The sequence below is a fragment of the Colletes latitarsis genome, chromosome 8 (assembly GCF_051014445.1).
Source record: "Colletes latitarsis isolate SP2378_abdomen chromosome 8, iyColLati1, whole genome shotgun sequence".
Classification (NCBI taxonomy): Eukaryota; Metazoa; Arthropoda; class Insecta; order Hymenoptera; family Colletidae; genus Colletes; species Colletes latitarsis.
In genome coordinates, this window is record NC_135141.1 from 31,752,856 (window position 1) to 31,778,504 (window position 25,649).

Consider the following 25,649-nt stretch of genomic DNA (forward strand, 5'->3'; position numbering starts at 1 on the left):
ATGCACTATCGTAAATATTGTAACACCTACGTTTTACAAATAAATTCCAGCGCGAGCGGTTACGCGCCGCGAACGATTTAACCGATAAAATCGCGAGGAAAATACGGAAGAACGGATTCGTTCTTTCGGCGTCGATATTCGGAACCGATTTGGAGAACTGGAAGGACGAAATAGCGGGGGGAGAGACGGCGTTGATTGCGTATTTTATTTCGCTTCCACGGCTCCGCTTACACCGTGTTTCGCCTCGATTTCACTTCGCAGTTTCGGTTTAAAATTCCCAGCCCGTCCGGTTCTCGACGGTGTAATATTACGGCGCTCGCGTTGTAAATTAAATTCTGTTCCTCCAAGCGCACTTTAGAAAAAAAAAAAAAAAAAATCGTCACGAATTTCTAGCACAGAGAGTCTCGTTCGTTGGACATTTTTCCCGACGATGGTAATTTCCGTAAACTACGGACGAATTATAGAGCTTGCTGGATAGAGCAAATAAATACCGGAAGTCGGTTCTGATCGTAATTCTCGACGCGTTGAAACGCAGCTGAACGGGCGGACGAGAAACTCCATCGGAAAACTACGGTCAGGATGGGTATTCGGGTGATACAACGGACCACGAGGCCACCCCTGCCAGCCACCACTGTGTACAGCGTGCCCGTGTCCACGACCTCCTCCACCGGGTCCAGAACCCAGCCGTGCCACACCAGGGTCACGTTCGCGGAGAACGAGATCGCGGAAGACGAGGGTGAGTCGAAAACGAGAACGTACTGTTTCCCCACTTTTCCTCTTCTAAAAGAGAAAGTTTTCTTTATGTAATAAACGCGCATGTTGCGTTTAGAGGGTGCAACTGTGTCCCTAGCTTGGCTTGTTTCGACTAAGGTATAGGACCGATTGGGCCTGAGGGTACGCAGTTTTTCGTCACTGATCAATTCATTCTGTATGTTCCTTTCAAAACGTTAAGACGCGCCTTCCTAGCGTTTCCTTTTATAATTGTTTTTTTTTCTATTACACCACCTATTTCCAATAGACTACTAGTCGATTGATCGACTTTTGAGCGTCCAATGATTATCGACCTTCGTGCTATCGATAGACTCGAATCCAGGATTCTGACTTCAGAAAACATGGGACCACACGCTGCAGTGGAGAAACCGTTTCTATTGAGCGACGGCCGCGTGGGGTTGGAAGGAAGGCTGGACCGGGCAGTTTACGGCCACGGAGACTCCATTACGGTTCACGTCAGCGTCAACAACAATAGCAGTAAATCTGTTAGGAGAATCAAGGTGAGATCTTTCGCCAAACTATTCTTGGATTCCAATAAAACTGACAACGCTTTATTTAAGAAGAGAACTCGTACAAATATTGGGTCGACTACTAAACTTTTCCTGGTCTTTTGGTATAGCAGGCGTTTATGTGCTATTGTTGGAAATAGGTAGAGATAGAGACGATGGTCAAGGGAGAGTGTGACTCAGGAAGGGTACGAGCCGTTGACCTTTTCCAGCCACAATTTCAAACCGCTCGATCTAGTTTCATATTTAACGAATTAATCGGTGGCATCCCGCGAGTGTCGTTCGTTTCCATCGTAGTACACGAAGGCCCTAATAAGGTCACGGTAACGAACCCTCTCCCGGACGAGAACCTAATGGAAAGAAAGAATTGCCCCGTCGAGTCGACGATTATAAATTCACCCAGCTATTTCTAGATACGAACGCAACCGTTGTTCGACTATCCTCGGTATTGTTATTCCAGAAATCAGTACTCCCGTTAAACAAACGCTCATGAGAGAAGGACGTCACGCGTTTACTCCTCGACCTTTTCTCCGTCTCGAGTTTCCCCGACGATACGAGCCATTATCGCGACGGAAATAATCGTATCCAGGGAATTAAGCGTCATAGCGATAATGTGTATAATCGAAGCAGCGTTAAAACTTAATCACACGAGTTTTAAGATCGTTTCTACGAGAGCACTATCCAAACCATCTTCTACTACGAATTAATACGCTTGTCTCTCTCGCTAGCGCACGAACGATCCTTTAATATACAAGGTGTTCTGCCACCCCTGGGAAAAATTTTAATGGGGGATTCTGGAGGCCAAAATAAGACGAAAATCAAGAATACCAATTTGTTGATGGAGGCTTCGTTAAAAAGTTATTAACGTTTAAAGTTGAAAGCACGCAGCTGTTCGCAGATCGCCGTTCCACAGGCGGAACTTCAACGTTAATAACTTTTTAACGAAGACTCGATCAACAAAATGTTATTCTTTATTTTCGTATTATTTTGGTCCCTAGAATCTCCCATTAAAATTTTTCCCACGGTTGGTCGAACACCCTGTATACCTTTAAAAATTACTATTCCATTGCATAGTTGCAATAGTGATTTCAATTCTAAATGTCCCCGGATTACGTTTTCAATCCAAAGCTTAGGGAGCTCGTTGAACAGGATCGTGGGAGATATTAATGGTCTTAGCATTAAGCCGGACGCGATTTCATTCGCGAAACACGGGAGCAGAAACTCGCGTAATCTGGCTGCAAATCACGGTTGAAAGGGAGCCCGGAAATGTTCTAGTTCGCGCTTTAATAAGGGAGCACGCGTTACAACGTTTCGCGAATCCACCGGAAATTCCGCTGGGGAACGCGTAACTTCCTGGATCGGGCGGGAACGAGTCCCCAAAGAAAAATGCGAAACGTTTCGAGTCGGACAAGATTCTGTGCTCCCCTAATTTCGTGGCCTTAAATTTTGCAGATAGAAATCTTAATTGCCGGGAGACGAACTTCGCTTCTTCGGCGGAATACCGGGTCGTTCGAACGAAACGATCGTTTGCATCCACGAAAACGCGGCCTGAATTCAAATACTGGACCAATTGGGAATTACGCGGAGCATCTCGAATTTATTATGATCGCCGTTGAGATACGGGACCAAAACGTATACGAGAAAGATATCGAGAATGGAGGGAAATAATAGTATCTTTGTTCGATAACCTCACCTCCCGTGGACCTTAAAATTCGAAAAACTGATACCTTCGATAAAACAATACCTTTTAACGACGCGAGGGAACACGCGCGCTCGTCGCTTTTGCTAGCTGCTGCATTCGATTAAGTTTGAATGTTATTCCTGGAAACAATCTCCACGGTACCGGTAGAAGTTTTGTAGCGACGCGTTCGAGATAAATAGAAAATATCCAGGAATGTTTTTCCCCCCTTCGAACGGATCGCCAAGAGCGACGTATGTTAAACCAATTAATTTCTTTCGCGATACCGATACCTCGAATACTCTGTTAACCAAGTTCCAACGAGCATGTTCTATTTTAATAATAACAAAGTGCTGGAACGTGTTTGGAAACGATGGCAAAAAAGTTATAGAGTTTGAAATCCTGTTCTACCGTAGTCCGTCCAACCTAATAAAGTATAGAGAGTAATTTTAGAAACTGGGACAAACTGCAATGGTGGACTTCTTGTTTGAATGCTAAAAATGTGCCGGAGATATAACACTGAAAACGTATAATATTATATTTCATATTTTATTCGTGATACAGTCTCTTGCGGGATAATAAACGCGGCGAAGGTATTTCTTTGCGGATAATAAAGTAAATACGATCGTACGCTTGGAAAGCTTCGCGAGAATCGCCAAAGAGAAAAGTACAGTCGTAGAGAGGCGCGCGAAAGTGGCATAATTTCGGTCGAGGAACTCAAGAGGGCGGAACGAACGCATGGGGATGAAAGGCGACGCGAATTTCCTCGAGCGACAGAAAGGAATTCGACGTACGTATAAAGCGATCGCGTTCCCCTCGATTACCTTTACATCGCGGTTCGTTAGCGACCGTGGAGAACATTGTTCAGAAACGGGAACAGACAGGCCCGATACGAGTCCACGAACATGTTTGCGTTAACTTTGTCCCGACAGTTCGGTAAACAGATCGACAAGTCGATACCCCGACAACCCACGCCGCGCATAAGACGAACTAATCGCGTTTGCCGCCCAAACCCAATAAATACTCGAACGCGAACGGTACGCAGCGAGAACATATTTCTACAAACTATAAAACAAAGTTCGTTCGGTACCTTCTTTAGGATGCAGGCCACACTGGTTCACCAACACTAGATTTACAATCTTACAGATTTTATTGAGTTAATAACCTCACAACCACCGAATAACTGATCGCGAAATATCCTCTCTACTTACGTTACAATATGCACATGGCTGGCAACTACCTCTCTGCGCCGCCAGACGGTGCTGCACTCGCGGTCTCTGATGAACTATCGCTACATAGATATTACACTTAGAGTTACAGAATTGGTAAATATCGTTTGTTAGCAGTTTACGTTAAATTGTATCCTATATGCTAATTAAAAGAAACACCGTATTTTAATCTAATCGTTAACGTGACGGCTCTCAATAAAAATATGTGTAATTAATGTCTGTAAATCTAGTGTTAACTCTGTGACGATAGCTCTAGCATTCGTCGACAGAGGGCTACACAACCTGCACCTCTCTCACAAGTACCCCGACCATCTATTCCTCTAGTCTAGGGTTTTCTTACTGATGAGTCCCCTAGCAGGACCCAAAACTACTGGTCTCTCTAAAGCGATTAATCTCTTTCTATTGTTACGCTAACAGGTGTTCATCGTGCAACACGTAGACGTCTGCATGTTCAGCAACGGCAAGTTCAAAAACGTCGTGGCTTTGCTGTCTTCGCAGGAGGGCTGCCCGGTAGGGCCCGGAGCATCGATGAGAAGAAGCTACACCCTTCGACCCGTGAAGGGCTCGACGAAAAATTGGATCGCTCTAGAAGATAGTTACGCGAAAGCAGGCGCCACTCTGGCCTCGACGGTGGTCTGTCCTGGAAACGGGCCAGAGGACAGAAACGTTTTCGCGATATACGTCTCGTACTACGTAAAGGTAACGCGTTTTCGACGTGTACGGGAAAATTATTATACGAGCACCGTTTAAACAAACGTTCGATAATCCAAACATTGTCGTCCGCGAAAACGAAAACAAACATGCACGCAGTCGGTTTTCATAAGCGCGATTAGGTGTATAAATATGGCTCTTGAAATAACATCGTTCCGAGGCATTATTCGTTGCTTCGAAAACAGACCTTGGGGATACGATGCAACTATCGAAATAACTGTATTAGGAAATAGGCTCGAATGGATCGAGAAAATAGAATGACACGTTTTCGTTTTCCCCAGGTGAAGTTATTAATCTCGGCGATGGGCGGGGAAGTGTCCCTAAAATTGCCATTCACGTTGATGCACAGCAACACGGACCCAGATCTCGTTGGCTTCCCGTCTCCGGTCAGAGAGACGGCGAAACTTTTAGGGAAAATAGCGGACGAGAACACGGACACCTTGGAGAGACCGGACGACAACGGGCACAGATACAAGACCAGTAAACTGGAACCCATTAAAGAGAAATCGAAGGAATCGAGGGACGTCGACGTGGATCTAATAGAACACTGCGAGGAGGGCGACAGTACCTGAGGGCAGGTGCAAACAACAGAAATAACGCGATCGTCAACGAGAAACAACAGTGGCGCGAGGAACGTGAAGAACTCGCACCACAAGAATTGCAAACTAGGCTTTAATATTCAGAGAGCTTGGTGCTGTTTCAGAAGGGCTTCTTAGTAAAGGAAAAGAAATTTTGCTGACGAGCTTTCTATGCATCCTGGTAAGAAGACGACGAGAACCTTTGACCGAGAAGCTACGGAAGCATTTAAGAGGATTCGGGAGATAGCGTCGCCTTTGCTGTCGACGAGAACGACGGATGGCATACGAAAGTTGTGTTTCATTCGTACGCCCTTTGAACGTGAAAACTTTTTATCAATAAATTTTAAAAGTCAAGATCTACGTATCGTTTTCTCTTCTTCTATTAATAAGATGTATTCCTGTGTCACGAGAGAATAGGAAACAGGATTCTTCGAACGTATATTCTTTATAAATTGAATATTTATAAGCACGACGCAACAAACGATTCCATTATTGCCGATAAAAGTACACTATAAACTCGTGGGGTTCCTACTCGCGATATTTCTAAGATGAAAGTCATACTGCCCTCCTAATTATTCGCGTACCCGAAATCATGGCGCTGTAAAATGTACTCATCCAAACACATTCACGAGTCAATTGTAAACCCCGATCGACGAAAGAAAATATCTCAAACTCTATTTTTTTAGGCAACAAACGTGTTATGTTATGGGGCTTAATTTTCATTTGCTTTAAAATGAATGTTCGGTGTAATTAAAATGAATACTAATTAAGTCACTGTTCCTGGTAAGATAAGTTAGTCCAGCCTAAACAATGTACTCTGTTGTACACGGCAAGCACATTGATATGTAAAGCTGTACAGACTGTACCTTTATCACTGTAAATAGTAAATTACTTGCATACGACTGTGTAAGAGTGTGCATGGAACTATTGCCTAATATTATTATACAGCTTTTAAATAATTTACGATTAAACAACATTTTTCTGTAAGATACACGTGTAATTGTGATTTTCATTCTTTAACTAGAGGGAACATGCAAACAAATATGTAATTTATATCGGACTAATTTGTATTAAATTGAGGCATTCTTGAATATGTGGGCCAAACAAATACAATGCTGTGTATAGGAAATAAATAATCAATGGTACTTTTATGATTTTTACCATGAATTCACACGATTATCAACAAAGTTAAGCTTCAAAACCTAAGTAATTAAATGAATTTAAGAAGATATAAACAATATACAATATGTATACTAAATACACATGTTTAGAAACTAAAAAAGAAAAGTTTCTCTGATACAGTATTTGAATAAAATGACTCACCATGAAATTTTGCTCTGGCATATCCCCGGACGATAGATTTGCTTACATTCTTGTCTTTGTCCTCTACGTTTATCAAAATATACTTGAATTTTCCATAACCGTCGATGTCCACATCAGGCACTGCATCTAACGACTGAGACATTTTGGCGAATCGTCTATTATTCGTAAGCACTGCTGAAAAACACGACATCGTAGAATCAGTAACATTCTTCCTCCAACATAACCTATCGTTATTGGAGGAGTTTTTATCGACTATATTTCTATCGATGAAAGTTCGTCAACAGAACGTTCAAAAGGGAATAATTAGTTGATACTTAAACATCACTATAAAATACACAAGAACGTATATTACAACGTAATTTTCGACAAATACCTTTGCAAAACAAATGTCGGGTATTTGATGCTCCGTTTCCAAAACTATTGAAAGTCGCAATCATATTATAGCTATATTTATCAAGTAATAATACATTTGTTGACACGGATTCGTACCGCGTAAGGAGAAAATCACCAAACTAGCTAACCCTCCACCATGAAATGCTACATGACTCATTGTCACCAGAAGACAAAATTTAATACTATTACAATTTAGACTTATTTAGACAATTTAGTCTTGGTTATTTTCAATTGCAAGACAAGGAAAGGACTTACCTGCCAATTCTTAAAAGGATTTACCCGCCAATACCAGATTTACCCACCAATACTAGATTTACCCGCCAATACCAGATTTACCCGCCAAAACTAGATTCACCCGCCAATTTAGGCCGGGGCCATACTAGCGTCGAAACGACTTGCGTTTCTATGCTTGCCTAGGTTATTTGCAATTGTAAGACAATGTTGTCTTGATTATTAAGTCTGCCTTGATTATTTTCAATTGCAAGACAAGAAAAAACATAGAAACGCACGTCGTTTCGACGCTAGTATGGCCTCCGGCCTAAATTGGCGGGTAAATCTAGTTTTGGCGGGTAAATCTAGTATTGGCGGGTAAATCTGGTATTGGCGGGTAAATCTTTTCAAGGCTTGGCAGGTAAGTCTTTTCCTTGTCTTGCAATTGAAAATAACCAAGACTAAATTTCCTAAATTCTAATAGTATTAAATTTTTGTCGTTTAGTGGCAATGAGTCATCTAGTATTGGCGGGTAAATCTTTTCAAGGCTTGGCAGGTAAGTCCTTTCCTTGTCTTGCAATTGAAAATAACCAATCTAAATTGTCTAAATAAGTCTAAATTGTAATAGTATTAAATTTTGTCGGGTGACAATGGGTCATCTAGTATTGGCGGGTAAATCTAGTAGTAAATTTTGTCTCGTGTGCCCCCGGCCTTGAAGGGTTTCAGATTTTCTACTTGAAATTGCAAAACTCATAAATATTATTTGTTATCAATTTATATCGAATTTGATGCAACAACTTTTTAATGTAAATAAAACATGAAATTTTCTCCTCATGCAGCCCAAATCCATGTTACAATGCTTCACACATGTTTAATAGATAATAATTCCTTTGAATCTTCGAAAGTGTTAACATTAAACGAAAGTAGTTTATTATAATAAATGGAGTTCAGTTATTGCATTGTCGCGTAGCCACAGAATCTGTGGTGTGGTTATCTATATTTGTATGATTACTGCGTGAGTATACGAAATATATTTCAGGATGTTATTCCAGTGAGGTTAATTGGAAGTTACTTTGCAAGCAATAAATGCGAATTTTAAAATGGCTTTCCAAACAAAAAGTGTGATAGTAAACGCAAATGACGCAAGGGTCTTGTATAAAGCATTATGCGGCGTATGTGTTCTTTATAAACCCACGTACATGTGTTTCGAAAAACTGAAATATACGCTGATCACCAATTTATGCAGAGGTTATATTACGATACGTATTTAACTGAAATCGATAGCATTTAAATGCATAGGCCGTTCTTTCTAGATCTTAACAATAAAAATGTACGACCGCCAGTTAAATATGTAAGCATAGAAGGTCCAACTAACAGCCCTATGAGAGTTGACACACACGATAGCTATTCGGACAATATATTGGTAGTAGGACCTCGTTATCAAAAACAAGATTTTATATTAGGAGCTTCAAGAATCGTTCTAGCAGAAAGCTCCGGTGTTGTAGTCTGTGGTATCAATTTTGGTACTTCATTTATAAAAACGATAAGATACTCGAACTTTACAAAGTTTTACAAGGTAAAGGGGTTGTTGGGTCAAGCAACAGATACTTATTTTTATACTGGAAAAATAAAAGAAAGATCTACATACAAGCATGTGAAAAGAGGTCACATTGACAAAATATGCAGTTCAATGCAATCTTCTCATCAAAGGAAGATGTTCGAGTATGTTGGAAATTGACGTCTTTCAAAATTAATAGATCTAATTATAACATAATAACTATACTTTCAAATGGTTGTAGAAATTGTGGGGTTGATATACAGAGTCAAGCAGCATATGATTTAGCAGTGAAAGGTCTACTTAGGCCAGCAGATCGTAAAATTCCTATGATATATACAATCAGATGCATAGACTTTTCACCACCCGAGTTCACTCTGGGTAAATACATTCTGTTCAATAGAAACTTAAATTGGTAGAAAGTTTCACTCTATTACTTCTTTTTATAATTTTGCAGAAATTGTCTGTATAAACGAAGATGAAATGTATTTGAAAACTATAATTCATGATCTGGGAATGAGGCTTCATAGTACTGCTACTTGTACCCAAATAAACTGTGTTCAAGATGGATTATTTAATGTTAACATTGCATTATTAAAAAAACACTGGACTTTACATGATATTTTAACGAATATGCAAATGTGTCATAAAATCATTCAAAATAATAAACGTGTACTATATAGAGGTAGTCCCACATTAATGGAGTATAATACTGATAATGTAGCCACACCTCAAAAAGAATTGGAATTGTGAATATATGTATTTTAATATGATTGTTAAAAATTTATTATACCCATTATATTATACATTTGATTAAAAATTAATTTGTACCATTAGCTATGCTTCGCTTCGACTTCGTTTAGAACGTTGACTGCAATCGGAATCATCGTGTCTATCTGTAGGTTTCATAGACTTTCCCCTTGTCTTATGTTTGTTTGGCCATTGTTGCATTTTCATGCTTTTCGCTATTACACGTTTTTGATGGTCTAATTGCGGAAACAAATCTGTAAAATAAATTAGTAAAATATAAACTGCATTTTCCAATTTCAATTGAAATTATTTAATCTGTACCTTGAGATTTTTCTAAAGCTTCTTTGGCCGAATTCATTTCTGCTTCTTGAATACTATGACCCGACGCTTTTGCTAATCTTTTCCCTTGAAAATACACGGCAACGGTATACACTCTTGTATTTGTTGGCCCTTTACACTCGATCACTCTGAGAGAAAGTGTAAGTTCACTGTTAGCTTACGACGATATATTTCGATATATATCGATATATTTGAACATCGTCTAATTTTATTATAACTTACTTGTACACAGGAATATCAGGTTCTCCACCATCCATTGTTCTTAACGTCAGACAACACTGTTGTAATTTACTCTTTGGATCATTCCAATCTTGATTCATAATGAAGTCTTGTAAACGCGGGAAGAAACACACGTCGCAGAAAACGTGACAATATTCCAAGCCCTTGTCGACGTAAAGAGCCCCTAAAAATGCTTCCAGCAAATCTGCTCTGTCTTTTGTTTTCAGTTCAGCCTTTGGATTACCGTAAAGCGCATACTGAGTCATCCCTAAATCATCGCACACGACTGCTTGTGTTTTATTATTTACAAGAGAACTTCGTAAAAGCTATAAAATAAAGATGTTATTCCTTACAATTTATGGGGGAAAAATTGCAGCAACACTCACAGATAAATGACCTTCGTGATGTTCTGGGAAATATTTGTATAAATATTCAGAAACTATGAGTTGTAATACGGTATCTCCTAAAAATTCTAATCGTTGATTAGAACCCAACGTTAAGTTCGTGTATCCTATACTGCGATCGGTGAATGCTCTTGCTAGAAGACGTATGTGGGTGAATTCTATACCAATGGATTCTTCGAACTTTGTTAACTTCTATGTAAAGAAAAAAAGTAACAATATTAAATTATACGCTAAAGATAGTTTATTTTTATTTTAATATGGTCAGGTATTTTTTTGACTGAGTGTTCACTTACTTGCAAGAGTTCAAAGCTTGGTATCCACTGTCTGTCACCTGTTGGTTCCTGCTCTTGTAAAGGATGTTTAGGATAGTTCACCCAAACTTTCGCAAGATCTTCCTCGTCTTTAAAAAGTGTTTCCCCAAACACTCTATCGGCGACTTCTATACCTCCGTCGAGAAACAACGACCCCATCAACGCTTCAAAACAATTCGCCATTGCGTGCCTCAATTCTAAATCATGACAAAGATCACTACCATGCGCGTACAGCATGTATTCCTCCAAGTTTAATTTTTTCGCTAATACGGCGAGATGTTGGTTTTGAACGATCGCTGCTCTGTAAGTAGCCAAACCACCTTCTTCCAAATCAGGAAACATATGGAACAGATGAATCGATGTAAGAAACTCGACCACCGCGTCTCCCAAGAATTCCAGTCTTTCATTGTGCGCTATCGAAGATTCCGTTTCCGTTCTCGCCCCGAATCTTGACATTATATTAATCAACGTATTAATACCACGTTTCCGTGTATTCATGTAATGAATTCGTCGATCGCCGTACTCGGGTTGCCTTATCCCGCAATTGGTCAAAGAATTCCGCGCGTGGTCTGGATTTGTACCAAAGTTTTCACGGTAACTGGGATGCGTTAACGCCAATTGAAGGAGGTATCTATTCTTAAATCGGTATCCCAATGTACGTTCTAAATTGTCCAAGGATTTATGAAATCTAAGGTGGCAAACAAGTACAGGGATTAACATGGCGTGTTGCACTATATCACACATTATTCCGGTTCTATAAAATCCTTCGGAACTAACATCCACGGTAACATCACGTTTCATTTTACTTTGAGTTCTTAATTCTTGGAGTTTATTCTCTTTCGCTTCTAGCTTTCTCTTATCTTCAAACGATGGTTTCGGCATGTTTGCTAATAAATGACGAAATTTCACATAATCCCTCCACGCTTTTTGATAGCTGTAATAAGCAAAAAAAAAGACGTAGATGTTACGTATTTCATTAAACGAATTAGAAGGTTTGGGGGTCCTATGGATTAGATACAAAAGAAAGGATAGGGAGAGCGTTTCGTCCCGGGTCTGCTAGTGACAACCGTTTGGTTGTCCAGGCGGCAGGGGAGGTGAACCCCTACGTGACGCGTCCCCAGGTGGCGGATAGGGACAGCCGCTGGGATGGGGTTATCAGTCTGAGAAGGCTGGTGGACGCTCTGGCGGTGAGTACAGGAAGCGACGTGGACCCCACAAAGGGATAAGTTACTTACTCTGCGTTTCCTGCATAACTAAGCTGCGGCGGTCTAATTCCAAAATGAACAATCTCGGGGTGAGCAATTGCACCGGATGGTTGATCGGTTTGACTTCTATCCAACTGATCGACACGAACACTACACGGCTTTTTTCCAGGATATGTAACAATCATGCCCTTCACCTCATCGGCAAAATTTTGCCATTTATATTGCGGCATTTCTACTAACCTAGGTAGATCATCTGGATCTATTAACAGTTTACTACTTTTTATTAAATAATTTAAAACCTCGTTCATCGATAAGATTTCTTGTCCGTTGTCGGCTAAATCGCGTACGAATCTCGGCATAAAATGGAATTGTCCACAACCGGATTTATCTTGCGCCGCTTGTAAATCAAAATCTACAAGTTCCAATATTTCCTTGAATAAGTAAGTTTCTGAAAAGGAAGTATACGGTAATATATAGCGAATAACGTCCAAACTAATTCACGAAACATAACAAGAGAAATAATACTTACGAAAACAATCCAGTTCCTGGATGGTGAAATTTTCTGGCAGTTTCTCGTCTATATAAAGAATTGTATACTCTATATTAAATCTAATTACTTTACAAGTCGGCAATTTTACTAGAGGGAAATGAGAGAGCATAGAAAATCCCTCAAATATAAATTCGTGTTCATCGTGCTTGATAATTGTCGGTGTTTTAGTAAGGAAATTCGTTGGTGGACTAATCGTGATCCGATAATGATATAATTTATCAGCATTATTTGAGTTTAAATTGCATTTGTTTATCGCACCTTCTCCAGCATAAATTCCGTGTCTAATTCCAGATCTTCTTGATTTCGCGCTACACCTACATAACGGTCCATCATTCATCTGTAACATCCACAATTTATGAAGTATTGTTTACGCGACTGAACATTGTCCAAGGCATAAAAAAGAATACACACTTCTCCAGGATCATTAAACCACATTTCAGGATGTAATCTTTGTGGGTGCTGTTTCTTTGCCATTAGTTCTTCCATTGTTCTGTCGTCCTCGTCCATCGAGCTATCGCTGTCGGAAGAAGAGCTGCTACACACCTCCGATTTGTGTTTACACAGACGAGCTCTAGTTTTCCGCGGAGGTGGTTCGTAAGGAGGCTATGTAACAAGGAATTAAATATATTTTCAAATTTACAAGAATCCTTAACTGTACTACAATAAATGTACCTGCAAAGCTCTTGCAGCCGCGGCTCTATCGATTAATACTTTCTTAAATAACTCGCATAATTCGTACAATTTAAGCGTGCCTCTCATTACTTTTGAATTACTTTCGTCTCTACTATAATACAAATCTGCTGGCGCTGTACGCGTCCAGACTTTCCTTGCATTTTCCATAATACCTTCAGGTCCCATAGCAGATAATTCATCCATTTTCCTTTCCATATCTTTGCTAGTCGCGCAATAATCTTGCCTAAACAGAGTTACAAAAAATAAATAAAATAAATAAAAATAATAAATAAAAAAAATATTACCTGTATTTTTCTAGAAGTAATTCCCTTTCTGTTAAATCCCTCTTACTAGAGGAACTATTACTTGGGCTACTGGCTTTAGTAGAGTAAGATTCTTGAGATCTTGACCTTTTCCTACTTCTGTGACTTGTAAATGATCTTTGAGAACGTGGTACATACGAATTGTTTCTTCTGTAAGATGATCTTCTATCTGCATTTTCTTCATTATGCGAACGTTCTCTAGAACTTGAACTATTTTTGTGGTATTTAGAAGGTCTGTCTCTTTGAGAATCATATCTAGACCGATGAGGCGATCTACTAGATCTGGATCTACATTCAGGACTTCTAGAACGTTTACTATTAACCGTACGACTACTGGAAGATTCTTTGTCCCTGTATCTCCATTCTGATTTTCTACTACTTGTAAATTCATTGTATTTATTGCACATAGACTTTCCATCATCTTCTTGTACTTTATTAGATTCGTTCCAAGAATTCCTATCATTTTGATATTTATTCCAATCGGAGGAATAATTGTTGGAAATCCATTCTGTGCCAGTATTATTTTGATAGGTATTCCTACTGTCCCAGTTTGAATTAAAACCTCCGGGCACTGGCTGGGAATAACCAGAAAGTCCAAAATTTTGATTACTGTACTGTGTGTCTATTTGATTTTGATATGAAACGTCGGAATAAGAACTTGGAACTCCACTTTGATAACAGGTTGTCACTGAATGATACGACGAACCAAAATTGGTGGCTTTATTTTCAGGAATAGTAGAAACTGGCACATTGTAGGACGGCGGTGGTTGTCTAAAATTTGGAGGCGGAAAACTCGGAGGCGGCACGGAATAATATCCCATGTTTTGTGGCTGAGAAACCTCTGAACTCCAAAAATAAGATTGGCCAGCGTTTGGAGGATTTGCCATTTTTTATATAATATCTCACTTAAAATACGTATTTTTCTATTGTTTACTGTAGCGAATACATTATTACGGAGGCTCATGAAGCTTTGCAAAGATGCATACGATGCTCTTACGATATTCGATCTTCTTTAATGCACTAATCGTAAGTGTCGACGTTAAATTGAACTACAAAAATTAATGGAAAAGTGAAAAAGTAAATCGTTTATAGCATGATTTCTTTCAATCTCTTTTAATATTCGTTCAAATTAATAATCCTATTAGAACCATTCTGTTAAAACATTACTCTACATTGTCGAACGAATACGACATCTAACGGTACGCGAATAATTTTCCAAGTAACACCATCTTCTGGTTGCATTGCAAATTACAATTTAAATTCCTTGGAAAGAATCAATCACAAATGACTATAATTTCTATACATGTAAAATTCTTTTATTGAAAGAATTAACATAAAAATTATGTTAATTATTTCTATTATTTCAGTAACACATGCATCTATTAATATATTAATTACGTCGTAACAACTAAAGTCTTGAATTCCTTTTTTGAACAATACAAATCTTTTGTATTTATTATTATTCAAAGATTCCCCATTCGTGAAAAGTGTAACACTTTATAACGCTAAAGATTTTCAAACATTTTTTCGAATTATATTTTAAGATAATATAAATAACTAATATCCAGATATTTAGAGTGATTCAAAATTTGTCGTCGCGTAGAGCAGTGCTGTATTGTTAATGTTATTATTATTGCACACGTTATTATTAGTTGGTCCCCGTATATTGTTTCTTAGAGAATTGATATTATTTATAATTTCAGGTAGCCATGTTTCGTCTTGTGCGTTCAACATCCAACATGGGCGTTTCTTTCGTCGTCTGCAAAGTGTCAAATACTTTGCGAGCAACGAAAATGCCCAGAGGCAGTGATAGATTTTAGCCGTGGAGAAACATCGGAAGATCGTTTGTGTTACCACCGCCAAATGCATTCAAGTGAACGTGGGACGTACAACCGATCGAGAAAATTGCAATTTTACTCGGCGATAGCTATGACTCAGTACCGAATGGCATCTTCTTTAGGTATCTGACTTTGCTAGAAATAAAATCGAATAAAACAAAGTACACGGCTTCCAACAAAATCAGAAATTACTGTCTCGTTTGTCGAAATCATTTGCGCTTTATTTAAATCGATATTCAAATAATTGTATAAAATGAGAAGGTTATGCTTCACCGTGAAACGATTATCACTATATTAAAATGTTTTAAACGGTGCGTATCTTTAACGTGTACAAAAAATACAAAGTTTAAGAATTTCTAGCGCAAATACATCGTCGACAGAGAATGCGTGTAATAGAAAAAGAGTGAATCGTCTTAGTCAGAGTCCCGAATCAGCTGATTCCGCGTTGACAGGAAATCATTGAATGCACACGGCATTCGATAAGCGAAGTATTTAATTGCACGGAGTAAAGAGTATTGATATGTAGAAAGCATAGATATATATCGTATTTTTGAACGTACAGTTTCTCAGTTATTTTTAAAAGTGAAAAATTAAAAGATGTCAGGGTACAATTCAAGCACAGTAAGTACACCAAGAGGTGGCAATCTACAAAATCGTAATTCTCAAAGATCGACGCTTCTAAAAGTAGTGATATTGGGTGATGGTGGTGTTGGCAAGTCTTGCCTTATGAACAGATTTGTTTCAAATCATTTTGATGAACATAGTTTCCATACTATCGGAGTAGAATTTTTAAACAAAGACATTGAAATTAATGGAGAGGCATATACGCTTCAAATATGGGACACAGCTGGACAAGAAAGATTCAAGACTCTTAGAACTCCATTTTATAGAGGCTCAGATATTTGTCTTCTGACATATGCTGTCGATGACAGGACAAGCTTTAAAAATTTAGCACTTTGGAGATCTGAATTTCTTTATTACGCCGATGTTCAAGAGGGATCTACATTTCCATTTATAGTTGTTGGAAACAAAGTAAGGAAAAAGGCATTGAAGAAAGAGGAAACAAATATGCAACAATACTCATGGGAACGACTGTTGCAGGTGGATGTTCCAGAACCTAAGAAACAGGTTTCTACGGAGGAAGCTCAAGCTTGGTGTGCAGAAAATGGAGATCCTCCATTGGTGGAAACATCTGCAAAAGATGCAACCAATGTTGAGGCAGCCTTTGGTGCAGCTGTTGCTGCTTGGGCACAACTTGAAGCTAGATTAGAGCGTCCATTAGTAGAAGATACAGTCGACCTTTCAAAACAGCAATCTCCTCATCGTACAAGTTGTTGTATGCCAGTTTCTGGTGCTGAGTAGGTTACAGATGCAAGATTTTAAATATTTTTTATGTTTTCACAACATAATGCATGAAACTTATTTCTCAAGATCCACAATTACAATAAGGTAATGAAACAAGTGGTAAGGAGATAAACACAACAAATAAATCCTTGAGGTGCAAACTGGCATACTTGGAATGGACCTATCAAATTTGTTTACACTTGAAAAGAGTACATATGTTGCAAATTGAACCAACTCTTACAAGTGATGAATATTGTATTTAGGGCATATAAGGACATTATATTATATAAGTATAAGAATTTTATTCTTTTTTTCATTGACCTACACTACATTTTTTCGTTTTTACATTTTATCCGATTCTTCAAACATAATTCGTAACCATTGGCAACACAATTACAAAATGTTTAAAATTTTTATATTCGTGAAAATATATATTAATTTCGTACAAAAGTAGTAACGTTTAGTCCTACCACTGCAATGACAATTTTGCACGTAACATGCTTTTTCTTCTAGGTCTAACAAAATAATTTGAAGAGATACCTTGCCTGTCTAGGATACTTTCTTCACGATAAGGTGAATTTTAATGTTACAACAAGTTTTCTGTTGGTACATTTATACATTTTCCATCTATTGTGTTTAAATTTCAATAGCAATAAATATCTTTTACGTTGCCAATGAATAGCGTCCATATATCAATTTTACAAATTTCACTCATTTATTTTCAACAATCCGAGTTCTTTTTCAGTCTTTCGGTAATATTTTACGGTTGATCTTTCCAGAATACAACTGTAAAGTGTAAGGTCAAATTGAACGTCCTACTCGTATCACGCTTTGTGCAACTTGTGAGCTACAGACAGTATTTTAAGTATTTCGTACACCATTGGCTTGTGATAAAATAATAATAATAATAATCATCATCATCATCATCATTAACAGCTTTATAAATAAGAATTAGTATAAATTGTAATTTAACATTGTAATCTAAATTTGCCTTATCCTTGCAGTACGAACTAAGGGCAGTGATGTAGTATATATTTATTAGGAAAAGCTCTTAATCCTCTAGCCGCGGGGAACGCTCATCGCTTATTCTAACGATTCCGTCGGGGCACGCTATTATCGCGCAGCTTATAATTTTTATGATATTTTAAATTCTTCTGATACTTTCGCCACGACCGTCGAGTCTCAACTGACGTCGAAGACATTGTCAGAGCCACAGTCTTAGAAGAAAATCACCCGCGGCTGAAGGATTAATTATCATACATGTATATGTATGATTTTAAAAAAAATATATATATATATATATATATATGACGAAATATAAAATACTCTGCTGCTCTTGGAATGGTCTGCAGTTGGTGTTTAAAGAGTTTCCTACAAAATTAATACTGTTATAAATATAACAAATGGAGCTTTTTGTACAATCTTGTACGTGTGGTATGCATTTCTAAAGCAATGTAACTTATCTAAAAGCTACGTTAACGCTTTAATAATGCTGTACATACTAAGCATTAAAGAGTATGTAATGTCATTGTAATTGAAAAATTTTTTTTTCCAATGACAAGGCTCGTATTAATTATATATGTGACATGCATGCTGGTGCTTTTTGTATAGCTACATGTGGGATATATAAATTTCTAGCATCGTATCGAATGTGTTGGTTCAGGTGTGAACTGCATATAAAATTTAATCATATCAAGGTGAAAGTGTTTCACCAAGTGCAACATGTAGGATCTGTTCCGCATTAACTGAATATGTTTTTTTATCGTTAATCCTACATGAATGTTATTAATAATTTTATAAAAATTACCTCTGTACAGTATATATTACATATATTGTAGTATATTTTACTTATTATTATTTGATATTTATCAAAATAGGAACCAAGATTTTCATACTATGTCGTAAATATTAATGTGTATCTCCTCTTTATGAATTTTATAATGCTAAAAATCGATTTTCCAAGAAAAAAATAAAGGTATTCTGTGCTTGTTTAAAATTGATAAAATATATTAGTAAAATATCTTTGATACCTTGCTTAAATTTTTAACTACATATATTAATTTTTGTATTCATATTATCTTATATTTTACAAATAACAGTAATTTCTAGATTAATTTCTAGTAATACAATTGTCAGTAACGTTACATTGTAACAGTACATCATGATGTAAGCAATATTCAAGACACCACTGCACACTTTTTTTTTTTTTTTTTAAACATTAAATTCGATCGAATAATAAAAGTGTGTAAAGTATGTTACAATACAAAATTAAGAGTAAATGTGTAAAAGTTTGGAGAGAAGTATGCGCGCATTTCGCTTTTCTCATTTAAATTTCTTAACGATATTTACAAAGTAAATGTGATACAGTTGTCCGTGTCAAAGATCAATCTTCCAATATTTTTGTATACAAATTTGCCGTTTACAGGCATTTATTATCCAATAATAATCAAACCATGCTCTTCTTTTTCAGTGAGTAACTGAAAATGGTATTCTGTATGCATAAAATACCTATGCATAAGAATAAATTTAAACTACAAAACTTTTCCTTCGTATATTTCCGTAGATATCATGAATTTGAGAAAATTATGTTTCCTGCACGTATCTATCGCATACAATTAATTATTTCAGAATTTCTCTAATTTGTATGAACCTTGCTGTAATGTACACGTATGTTCATTTTCATCATGATAACAGAATCTAATGTAAATAGATTAACAGCTAATGACAATGCTCTGTGACGTCTACGATAACGGATTTTTTCCATCCAAATAAGAAGTAACCGATTGCTGCACCGAACACTACAGCCATCCCCAACCATACATTGTACGTCATGAAGATCAGCATGAGGAAATACGACAGCACGATTTGGACAATGTGCAAGAACGTTTGAAATGTATGCATCCATGACAACATTGTAGGCCTGCACAAATACATTACGGAAACAGATTAAAATCTGATAAAATTTCGACTCGCTGAAAAATGCAATATGTACAGTATATAAATCATCATGCCAAGCAATGGTGTATATAAAAAAAGAAAAGAAGAGTTGCCAAAAAATATTAAGCCTATAATACACGAGTGTAGGGGAAAAGAGCAAATGTGGTACCTAGAAATTGGAAGAAAGTAATTAATACATGCAATTATACGTGAATTATGAAAGCAAATAAAATAAGCTTTCGCTACTAAGACAAATATCCCAGTATAAGAGTTCATTGATAGAAGACAGAAGTTTGGAAAGTGCAGCGGAAACATGTCATGTATTAAAACGAAAAAAAATCATTTAAAAAACAACGGGTTTCGTTTCTCGATTACTTACGGCTGCTTGTGAATTACTTCTCCGACCATACTATAAAGACAAAATCAAATTTGGCATTGTATATCAAACTTCTTATGTTGCGAAACGAAAGTTTTGAAATTATGATCAGCTGCGCGTGTAAAGAAGCAAGACTTACTGTATCACTCGATTATCCTCAGCTACCACGTTCTTTTCTGGCATCTTGACGCTTCTATACTGAAGTGCATTATACGTCTTCCAAAACAGGTATTCCCGATAATATTTCAAACCTTCGTAAAGCGCGGCCATGATCATAATGCCGATCATCGATCCAATCAGGCCACCGACCGTCGAAATTTTCCAGGACTCGAACAACACCTTTTCGCAGTATCCACCGTGGAATGCCATCTGCAAATACGATCATTGTTTATCAACATTGCGATGAATTTTTACCCGCGAATTATACGTACCGACATACTATGCCCCATATTGGCACACGCATCAGTAGTGGCAGATACATGATCTACACTACCATGATCCATACTGCCATGATCCATAGAACCGTGCAACATACCTTGGTGCATCTTCGAATGATCCATATCCGAATGGGACATGGAATCATGGGCAGTAAGGCTCCCCGATGCATTCATCATGTGCGCCATGTGATCATGAGACATCTATATAAAGAAAGAAGATTCATTTTTTTTTTCTCAAATATTTTCGAGATGACAATCTTATAATTTATTCGACAAACGAACGCGATTTTATTCGTTATTCGATTAGTCCCTGAATGAGAATGTCCCTTTAAGTTCGACACAATTCGAAGATGGCGCGTCGTCTACTCGTATATGTATACGACGCTACTGTTGTAAACGCATATCTACAATATTGGCACGGTAATAAGCTCAAGCGAAGAGAAGGGAATAAATCACGAGACTTGTACGCGATGAAAAGTGAGCGTGTTAAATTTCCAACCGCGATTAAAGTTTTCCCATAACGTCGGCTGCAAATCACATCGACGACAGAAGGGAATTCTAGATAAGGCTGACACCTGTTGCTCGAGCGCTCGCCACGCTTGCAAAGAAAGTAAACGAACGATTTAATGGGTATGCACGGTGTAATCGACACCACGCGAAACGGTCAATCTAATATTTACCTATTATCTAATATTACGATCGGGATATAATTTTGCAACGAATCGCGACCGGATACGTTTAGTTTTTACCAAATCACAGCAGAGGAACACCGTTGCGTAATCCAAATTCGATCGCGATACATTCCGCGAAATTTTTGAAAAACTCTCGCCACGTTCGTTCTTCTACGAACCGTTCAAGTCTCGATACGTTCGATCATGCTTTTCTCATTGTTAATTAACACGGTGGTTTTCGTAAAATACTTCGTTCTCGATTCGGCAGTTTGCCAGGCTAACCGTGAACGAGTTTGGAACAGATGTACTAGAAGAAACGAGTTCATGACTCGTGGTCGCGTAGTTCGAGAGAACAAAGAGACAAAGCAAAAAAAAAACGCGAGCTCTCGGTACTTTCTAAAACGGATTTCTTCCGAGATAAATTCAATGGTCCGGCATAGCGTGACTAACATTTCATTCTGTAGTCTTATGCACTGAGTCGCGAAGTTTAACAATATCATTCGAGGATCGATCGAATATACAGGGTGTTCGGCCACTCGTGGGAAAAATTTTAATAGCAGATTCTAGGGGCCAAAATAAGACGAAAATCAAGGATAACATTTTGTTGATCGAGATTTCGTTAAAAAGTTATTAACGTTTAAAGTTCCGCCTGTGAAACGGCGATCTGCGAACAGTTGCACGCTTTGAACTTTAAACGTTAATAACTTTTTAACGAAGCCTCGATCAATAAAATGTTATTCTTGATTTTCGTCTTATTTTAGCCCCCAGAATCTCCCATTAAAATTTTTCCCACGGGTGGCCAAATACTCTGTATCTATTCGTTATTTGAAGCTTCACTACGATGCAGCTATGGTTTCAAAACTTATTTGAAGGCGCTGCGTTGAAAAAGAAGAAATATTTTTCTTCATTAATTGCTCGCCCATTGATAATACTAGTGTAATTGACGTGTTGATTACCACGCCAATTTTCCCTATCCAAGTTTTTCCTCGAACATGCTTAAGATTATAACGTGACAAATAGAAACATTTAATAGTTCAATGACGTTTATGTATTTATATTTACATAAATGGATAACTGTAAACGCAATGGGCCACGTAGCCATCAACGTTTTAAATGAAACAAATATTTTATTTAAATTATCGATGGAAGTATTTAGTCTGTACGGTTTTGGTATGATGGTTTGGTAAGAAAAATTTTATCTATTTTATTTTTGATAATTTGCATAGAGAAAATAATACCAAAGAAACAAAATAAATGTTTCAAAATGTAACAGAAATTTCATTTTGTTGATGCTTAGCAACAACGTTTAGTAATTATCGGTTAATTGCACCTTATACTTAGTCAGCCTTGAGTACGTTTAATAAGCACAATTGTCGGTTCCTCGATTGGTTACAAGACAAAAACGCGATAAATTTTACGCAACAGAAAGACAACGGTATCGATCAAATTGACCGTCAACAAATTTCGAAAAAACAAAATTGGATTAGCGTCGATGCAACGGAATTTACACGTGAGCTCGAAATATACATTACAGCGAGATTAATTGAGCGACAAGTTGAAAACAACTGGGAATCATTCGCGATAAGGCACCAGACTACCATTGAATTAATTGCGGCCAGCAATTTTTCCACATAAATCGTGACCGATTAAATCGAAAATGGTACTAACCAATGTCGTTGAAAAAAAATGAAAAAATAAAAATGAATTATTTCGATTAAAGAAGTTAATCGATGGATCGGATATGAAAAATGGCCCGAGGTCTGCGTCAGTGCATTGTCGACAATTCCTCGCCCCGCTGGAATCTTGATATTGAAATACCAAGATTCCGCGCGAGGAATACGTATTATAATTTTCCTGGAAGAGTACGTTTCGATTATTGATTAATTCCGGTAAAGCGTAAGAATGCATCGGCTCGTTAAAAGCGCGGAACAAAAGAGGTTTTTGTTGCGTTAATCACGGGAATACATTGTCGCATTAAACATCCTGTAGATGCTGATTTAACGCGTCGACGTTATGGTAACGTTAGGTAATGCAGAAACAGAGTGACCGGGAGAGTAGACGATATTGGTTTCAATTGAATCGATGAGGGTTAATCGCGATTAATTAACGCGTGGTACGTTCATGCTGTGATTTTCATATGAAAAGCTGTTCGAGCGATAAGCGTCAGAAATGTGAATCACGAAAAGAAATATTTACAAACGGATTATAATTTAACTGAAAGGCATGCCACGAGAATATGCGCCGACACGTTCTCATGGAGACTGGAGAATTTCACGATACGTTCACTTATTATCAGTTTAAACTATCTCTGTGACGAGTATCTGTAACATATGTCATTTGCGTAGACTTCTGAGAGATAGAAACGAAAGTATCTTCGTTTTCGAAGAATAAAGGGGCTTCTTATTCTCACTGAGGCATACGCAAACGAATTGATGCGTCAGCGAGACTCTGAACAGAGTTAAGATTACAATCATATTAAAGAATGCGAAAGTTCTGTTACGTACCACTTTCTTACTGCACTCTAGTAACATGAACGTAGTTGTCGATGTAGGTCGATCGTTTAATTCGCGTTTAATTTATATGATAAAAAAAAAGTAACAGTACGCGAGAATGGAAACGTTTCGTTTGAATTTTAAGAACAATTACGTCGGTCTGTGATAAGTACACGTTAGATTGTTTTGATTTGATTATTCTATGACGATTGCATCTGTTACTCACCTTCGATGAAAAGTAGGGGTTATGTCACACACGAAATGCACCTTATCTCGGAACAACGTTTGGACGCGACTTTGTTAAGTTAAACAGACACGTTTATAAATTTGCCTCCATGGACGGTCGAACAACCTCTTAGAGATACATTAATAAACTGCACGCAACTTTCTCGGTTTCCTCCATCGCCGTGAACGTAAAATAACGAAGACTTGGACGAATACTTTTCCACAGGTAAAAACGTGACACAAGAATAGTAGTGTTTTACGACGACAGATGGCACTCTTAATATGCGCGATGCATTTACCATTGTTTTAAATGCAGCGAGATTGTTATACACAGTTTAAGCGTAAAGACTGCGATATAATTAATAAAACTTGTTAAAAATTGATACAAGAGATTCATGTTTCGAAGCCACGGAATTGTTTACGATCGTGGTGTGACATAAAATACGCGTATGGTTTCTTTAAACGTAAAACGACGTTTAAGTTGAGAACGATAAGCGCCAAAAATAAGCGTACAGTCCCGATGAAATATGGGCACAGACAAGATATACGATAGACCATGCTTCTTATGGGTGTTCGTATCTCACGAACTGAATTACCGACCTAGTAAAACGTTATTTTAAAGCGACCTCCTTGTTTAACCTTTTATGGATGAAATATTATTGTTACTTTCTTAGTACGTGATGTCTTTTCCAGAGTATTTCCAAAATGTTGATGTTGCTTACCAAAATGAATTTTAAACAGATAAAATTTTTGAACATGAAAAATAATAATTGTTAGATACATTTTGTTACATCTGATTTTTCAAGAACAACTTTCCACATTTCTAAATACCCATGTTGGCCTAACGTGACTTAAATGTTTTGTCGTATGGAATGCTTTATTTCTGTTACACAAATAGAAAACATTGTGTTTAGATACATTTTTGTTGAAAATCGTGTATAACAGTATAAAGAGTGTCATAATGGTAAATCATGAAATATCTATGTTCCCGAAATAAATTTCCTTATTCGTAACGCTATCTGTGTTTTATCTAAACCGCAATGACCGCATATAAAAATATGTTTTTCGCAAAAAACAATTTTCATGGTGTATTACTTTATTCACATATTATGTCGCAAAAAGACACGATACGTAATTAGTATACGATAACAGTATCTGCTGTTAATGTATATATTCTTCTTTCTTTTGATAAGATTTCATACGTGAGTCAATATTAAGCCAACATCAATCTATGAAATAGGTTAACGTTATTTTAATTCATAATGAAAATTTAAAATAAGAAATATCGAAAACATTTTAAACAAAGAGAATCTATTATATGTACTTTCTCTGTACCCCTAATCGGTATGTTCTGAAAAAGAAACATAAAGTGCAACATCTATAATATATGGATTTCGTTTGTGTCTATGCCACATACAAGCACAGACGAGATATGCAAGTAAACCTTTCACTGTGCTATAGGTTAGAGCGGACGTTTAGTCTAAGGTATGTTTCAATATCGTGAAAAATTAATGATCTTATAGTGTATTTTACGTTTAAGAAACGTGGTTTTGTGCAACATAATATCGAATCCATCTACCAAACGAGACGATAATAATTGGT

At 37.4% G+C, this 25,649-nt stretch overlaps 6 protein-coding genes across 16 annotated transcripts in view; 3 read left to right on the top strand and 3 right to left on the bottom strand.

The window, feature by feature from the left end:
* The window catches only part of LOC143344991 (arrestin homolog), a 35,332-nt gene extending 28,756 nt beyond the window's left edge, over positions 1–6,576 (top strand). For all 4 annotated transcript variants that reach the window (XM_076771647.1, XM_076771650.1, XM_076771649.1 and 1 more), the window contains 4 exons: positions 536–736; positions 1,108–1,271; positions 4,602–4,883; positions 5,177–6,576. In XM_076771647.1, coding sequence (XP_076627762.1) covers positions 536–736; positions 1,108–1,271; positions 4,602–4,883; positions 5,177–5,467 — 938 coding nt within the window. In that variant the 3' untranslated portion in view covers positions 5,468–6,576. The remainder of the gene's footprint in view (positions 1–535; positions 737–1,107; positions 1,272–4,601; positions 4,884–5,176) is intronic.
* LOC143344996 (14 kDa phosphohistidine phosphatase) overlaps positions 1–7,307 on the bottom strand; it is a 48,844-nt gene extending 41,537 nt beyond the window's left edge. The window contains exons 1-2 of one of the 2 annotated variants that reach the window (XM_076771656.1): positions 7,170–7,307; positions 6,797–6,970 (exon numbers count right to left, since the gene is read on the bottom strand). In XM_076771656.1, the coding sequence (XP_076627771.1) occupies positions 6,797–6,970; positions 7,170–7,233 (238 nt within the window). In that variant the 5' untranslated portion in view covers positions 7,234–7,307. The remainder of the gene's footprint in view (positions 1–6,796; positions 6,971–7,169) is intronic. The other variant, XM_076771658.1, reaches the window with a different exon arrangement.
* A 445-nt stretch (positions 7,308–7,752) lies between these two features.
* On the top strand, positions 7,753–9,727 carry LOC143344992 (pseudouridylate synthase TRUB2, mitochondrial). 2 transcript variants are annotated; one of them, XM_076771651.1, is made up of 6 exons: positions 7,753–7,820; positions 7,905–7,955; positions 8,439–8,647; positions 8,713–9,121; positions 9,199–9,335; positions 9,412–9,727. In XM_076771651.1, the coding sequence occupies exons 3-6, from the start codon at positions 8,500–8,502 to the stop codon at positions 9,705–9,707; spliced, it is 990 nt and encodes a 329-aa protein (XP_076627766.1). In that variant the 5' UTR covers positions 7,753–7,820; positions 7,905–7,955; positions 8,439–8,499; the 3' UTR covers positions 9,708–9,727. The 2 variants fall into 2 exon arrangements, with proteins under 2 accessions (XP_076627766.1, XP_076627768.1); XM_076771653.1 differs by lacking the exons at positions 7,753–7,820; positions 7,905–7,955 and adding an exon at positions 8,122–8,205.
* Drosha (ribonuclease 3 drosha) lies at positions 9,560–14,913 on the bottom strand. 3 transcript variants are annotated; one of them, XM_076771642.1, is made up of 11 exons: positions 13,710–14,913; positions 13,405–13,648; positions 13,144–13,335; positions 12,712–13,069; positions 12,213–12,630; positions 10,960–11,911; positions 10,649–10,858; positions 10,266–10,588; positions 10,026–10,171; positions 9,786–9,958; positions 9,560–9,684 (listed from the first exon to the last, which is right to left on the bottom strand). In XM_076771642.1, exons 1-10 carry the CDS (start codon positions 14,612–14,614, stop codon positions 9,792–9,794), a joined length of 3,915 nt encoding a protein of 1,304 aa, XP_076627757.1. In that variant the 5' UTR covers positions 14,615–14,913; the 3' UTR covers positions 9,560–9,684; positions 9,786–9,791. The 3 variants fall into 3 exon arrangements, with proteins under 3 accessions (XP_076627757.1, XP_076627759.1, XP_076627760.1); XM_076771644.1 differs by lacking the exons at positions 9,560–9,684; positions 9,786–9,958; positions 10,026–10,171 and having other exon boundaries at positions 10,436–10,530; positions 10,616–10,858; XM_076771645.1 differs by lacking the exons at positions 9,560–9,684; positions 9,786–9,958; positions 10,026–10,171 and having other exon boundaries at positions 10,479–10,530.
* A 515-nt stretch (positions 14,914–15,428) lies between these two features.
* On the top strand, positions 15,429–17,213 carry Rab9 (RAS oncogene family member Rab9). The gene is made up of 3 exons (XM_076770364.1): positions 15,429–16,597; positions 16,667–16,923; positions 16,997–17,213. Exons 1-3 carry the CDS (start codon positions 16,163–16,165, stop codon positions 17,016–17,018), a joined length of 714 nt encoding a protein of 237 aa, XP_076626479.1. The 5' UTR covers positions 15,429–16,162; the 3' UTR covers positions 17,019–17,213.
* Positions 17,214–17,819: 606 nt separating this feature from the next.
* Positions 17,820–24,273, bottom strand: Ctr1a (Copper transporter 1A). 4 transcript variants are annotated; one of them, XM_076770366.1, is made up of 5 exons: positions 24,049–24,273; positions 20,654–20,860; positions 20,362–20,591; positions 20,226–20,255; positions 17,820–19,829 (listed from the first exon to the last, which is right to left on the bottom strand). In XM_076770366.1, the coding sequence occupies exons 2-5, from the start codon at positions 20,858–20,860 to the stop codon at positions 19,628–19,630; spliced, it is 669 nt and encodes a 222-aa protein (XP_076626481.1). In that variant the 5' UTR covers positions 24,049–24,273; the 3' UTR covers positions 17,820–19,627. The 4 variants fall into 4 exon arrangements, with proteins under 4 accessions (XP_076626481.1, XP_076626480.1, XP_076626482.1 ...); XM_076770365.1 differs by lacking the exon at positions 24,049–24,273 and adding an exon at positions 23,835–23,973; XM_076770367.1 differs by lacking the exon at positions 24,049–24,273 and adding an exon at positions 21,781–21,801.
* Between the last annotated feature and the right edge of the window lie 1,376 nt (positions 24,274–25,649).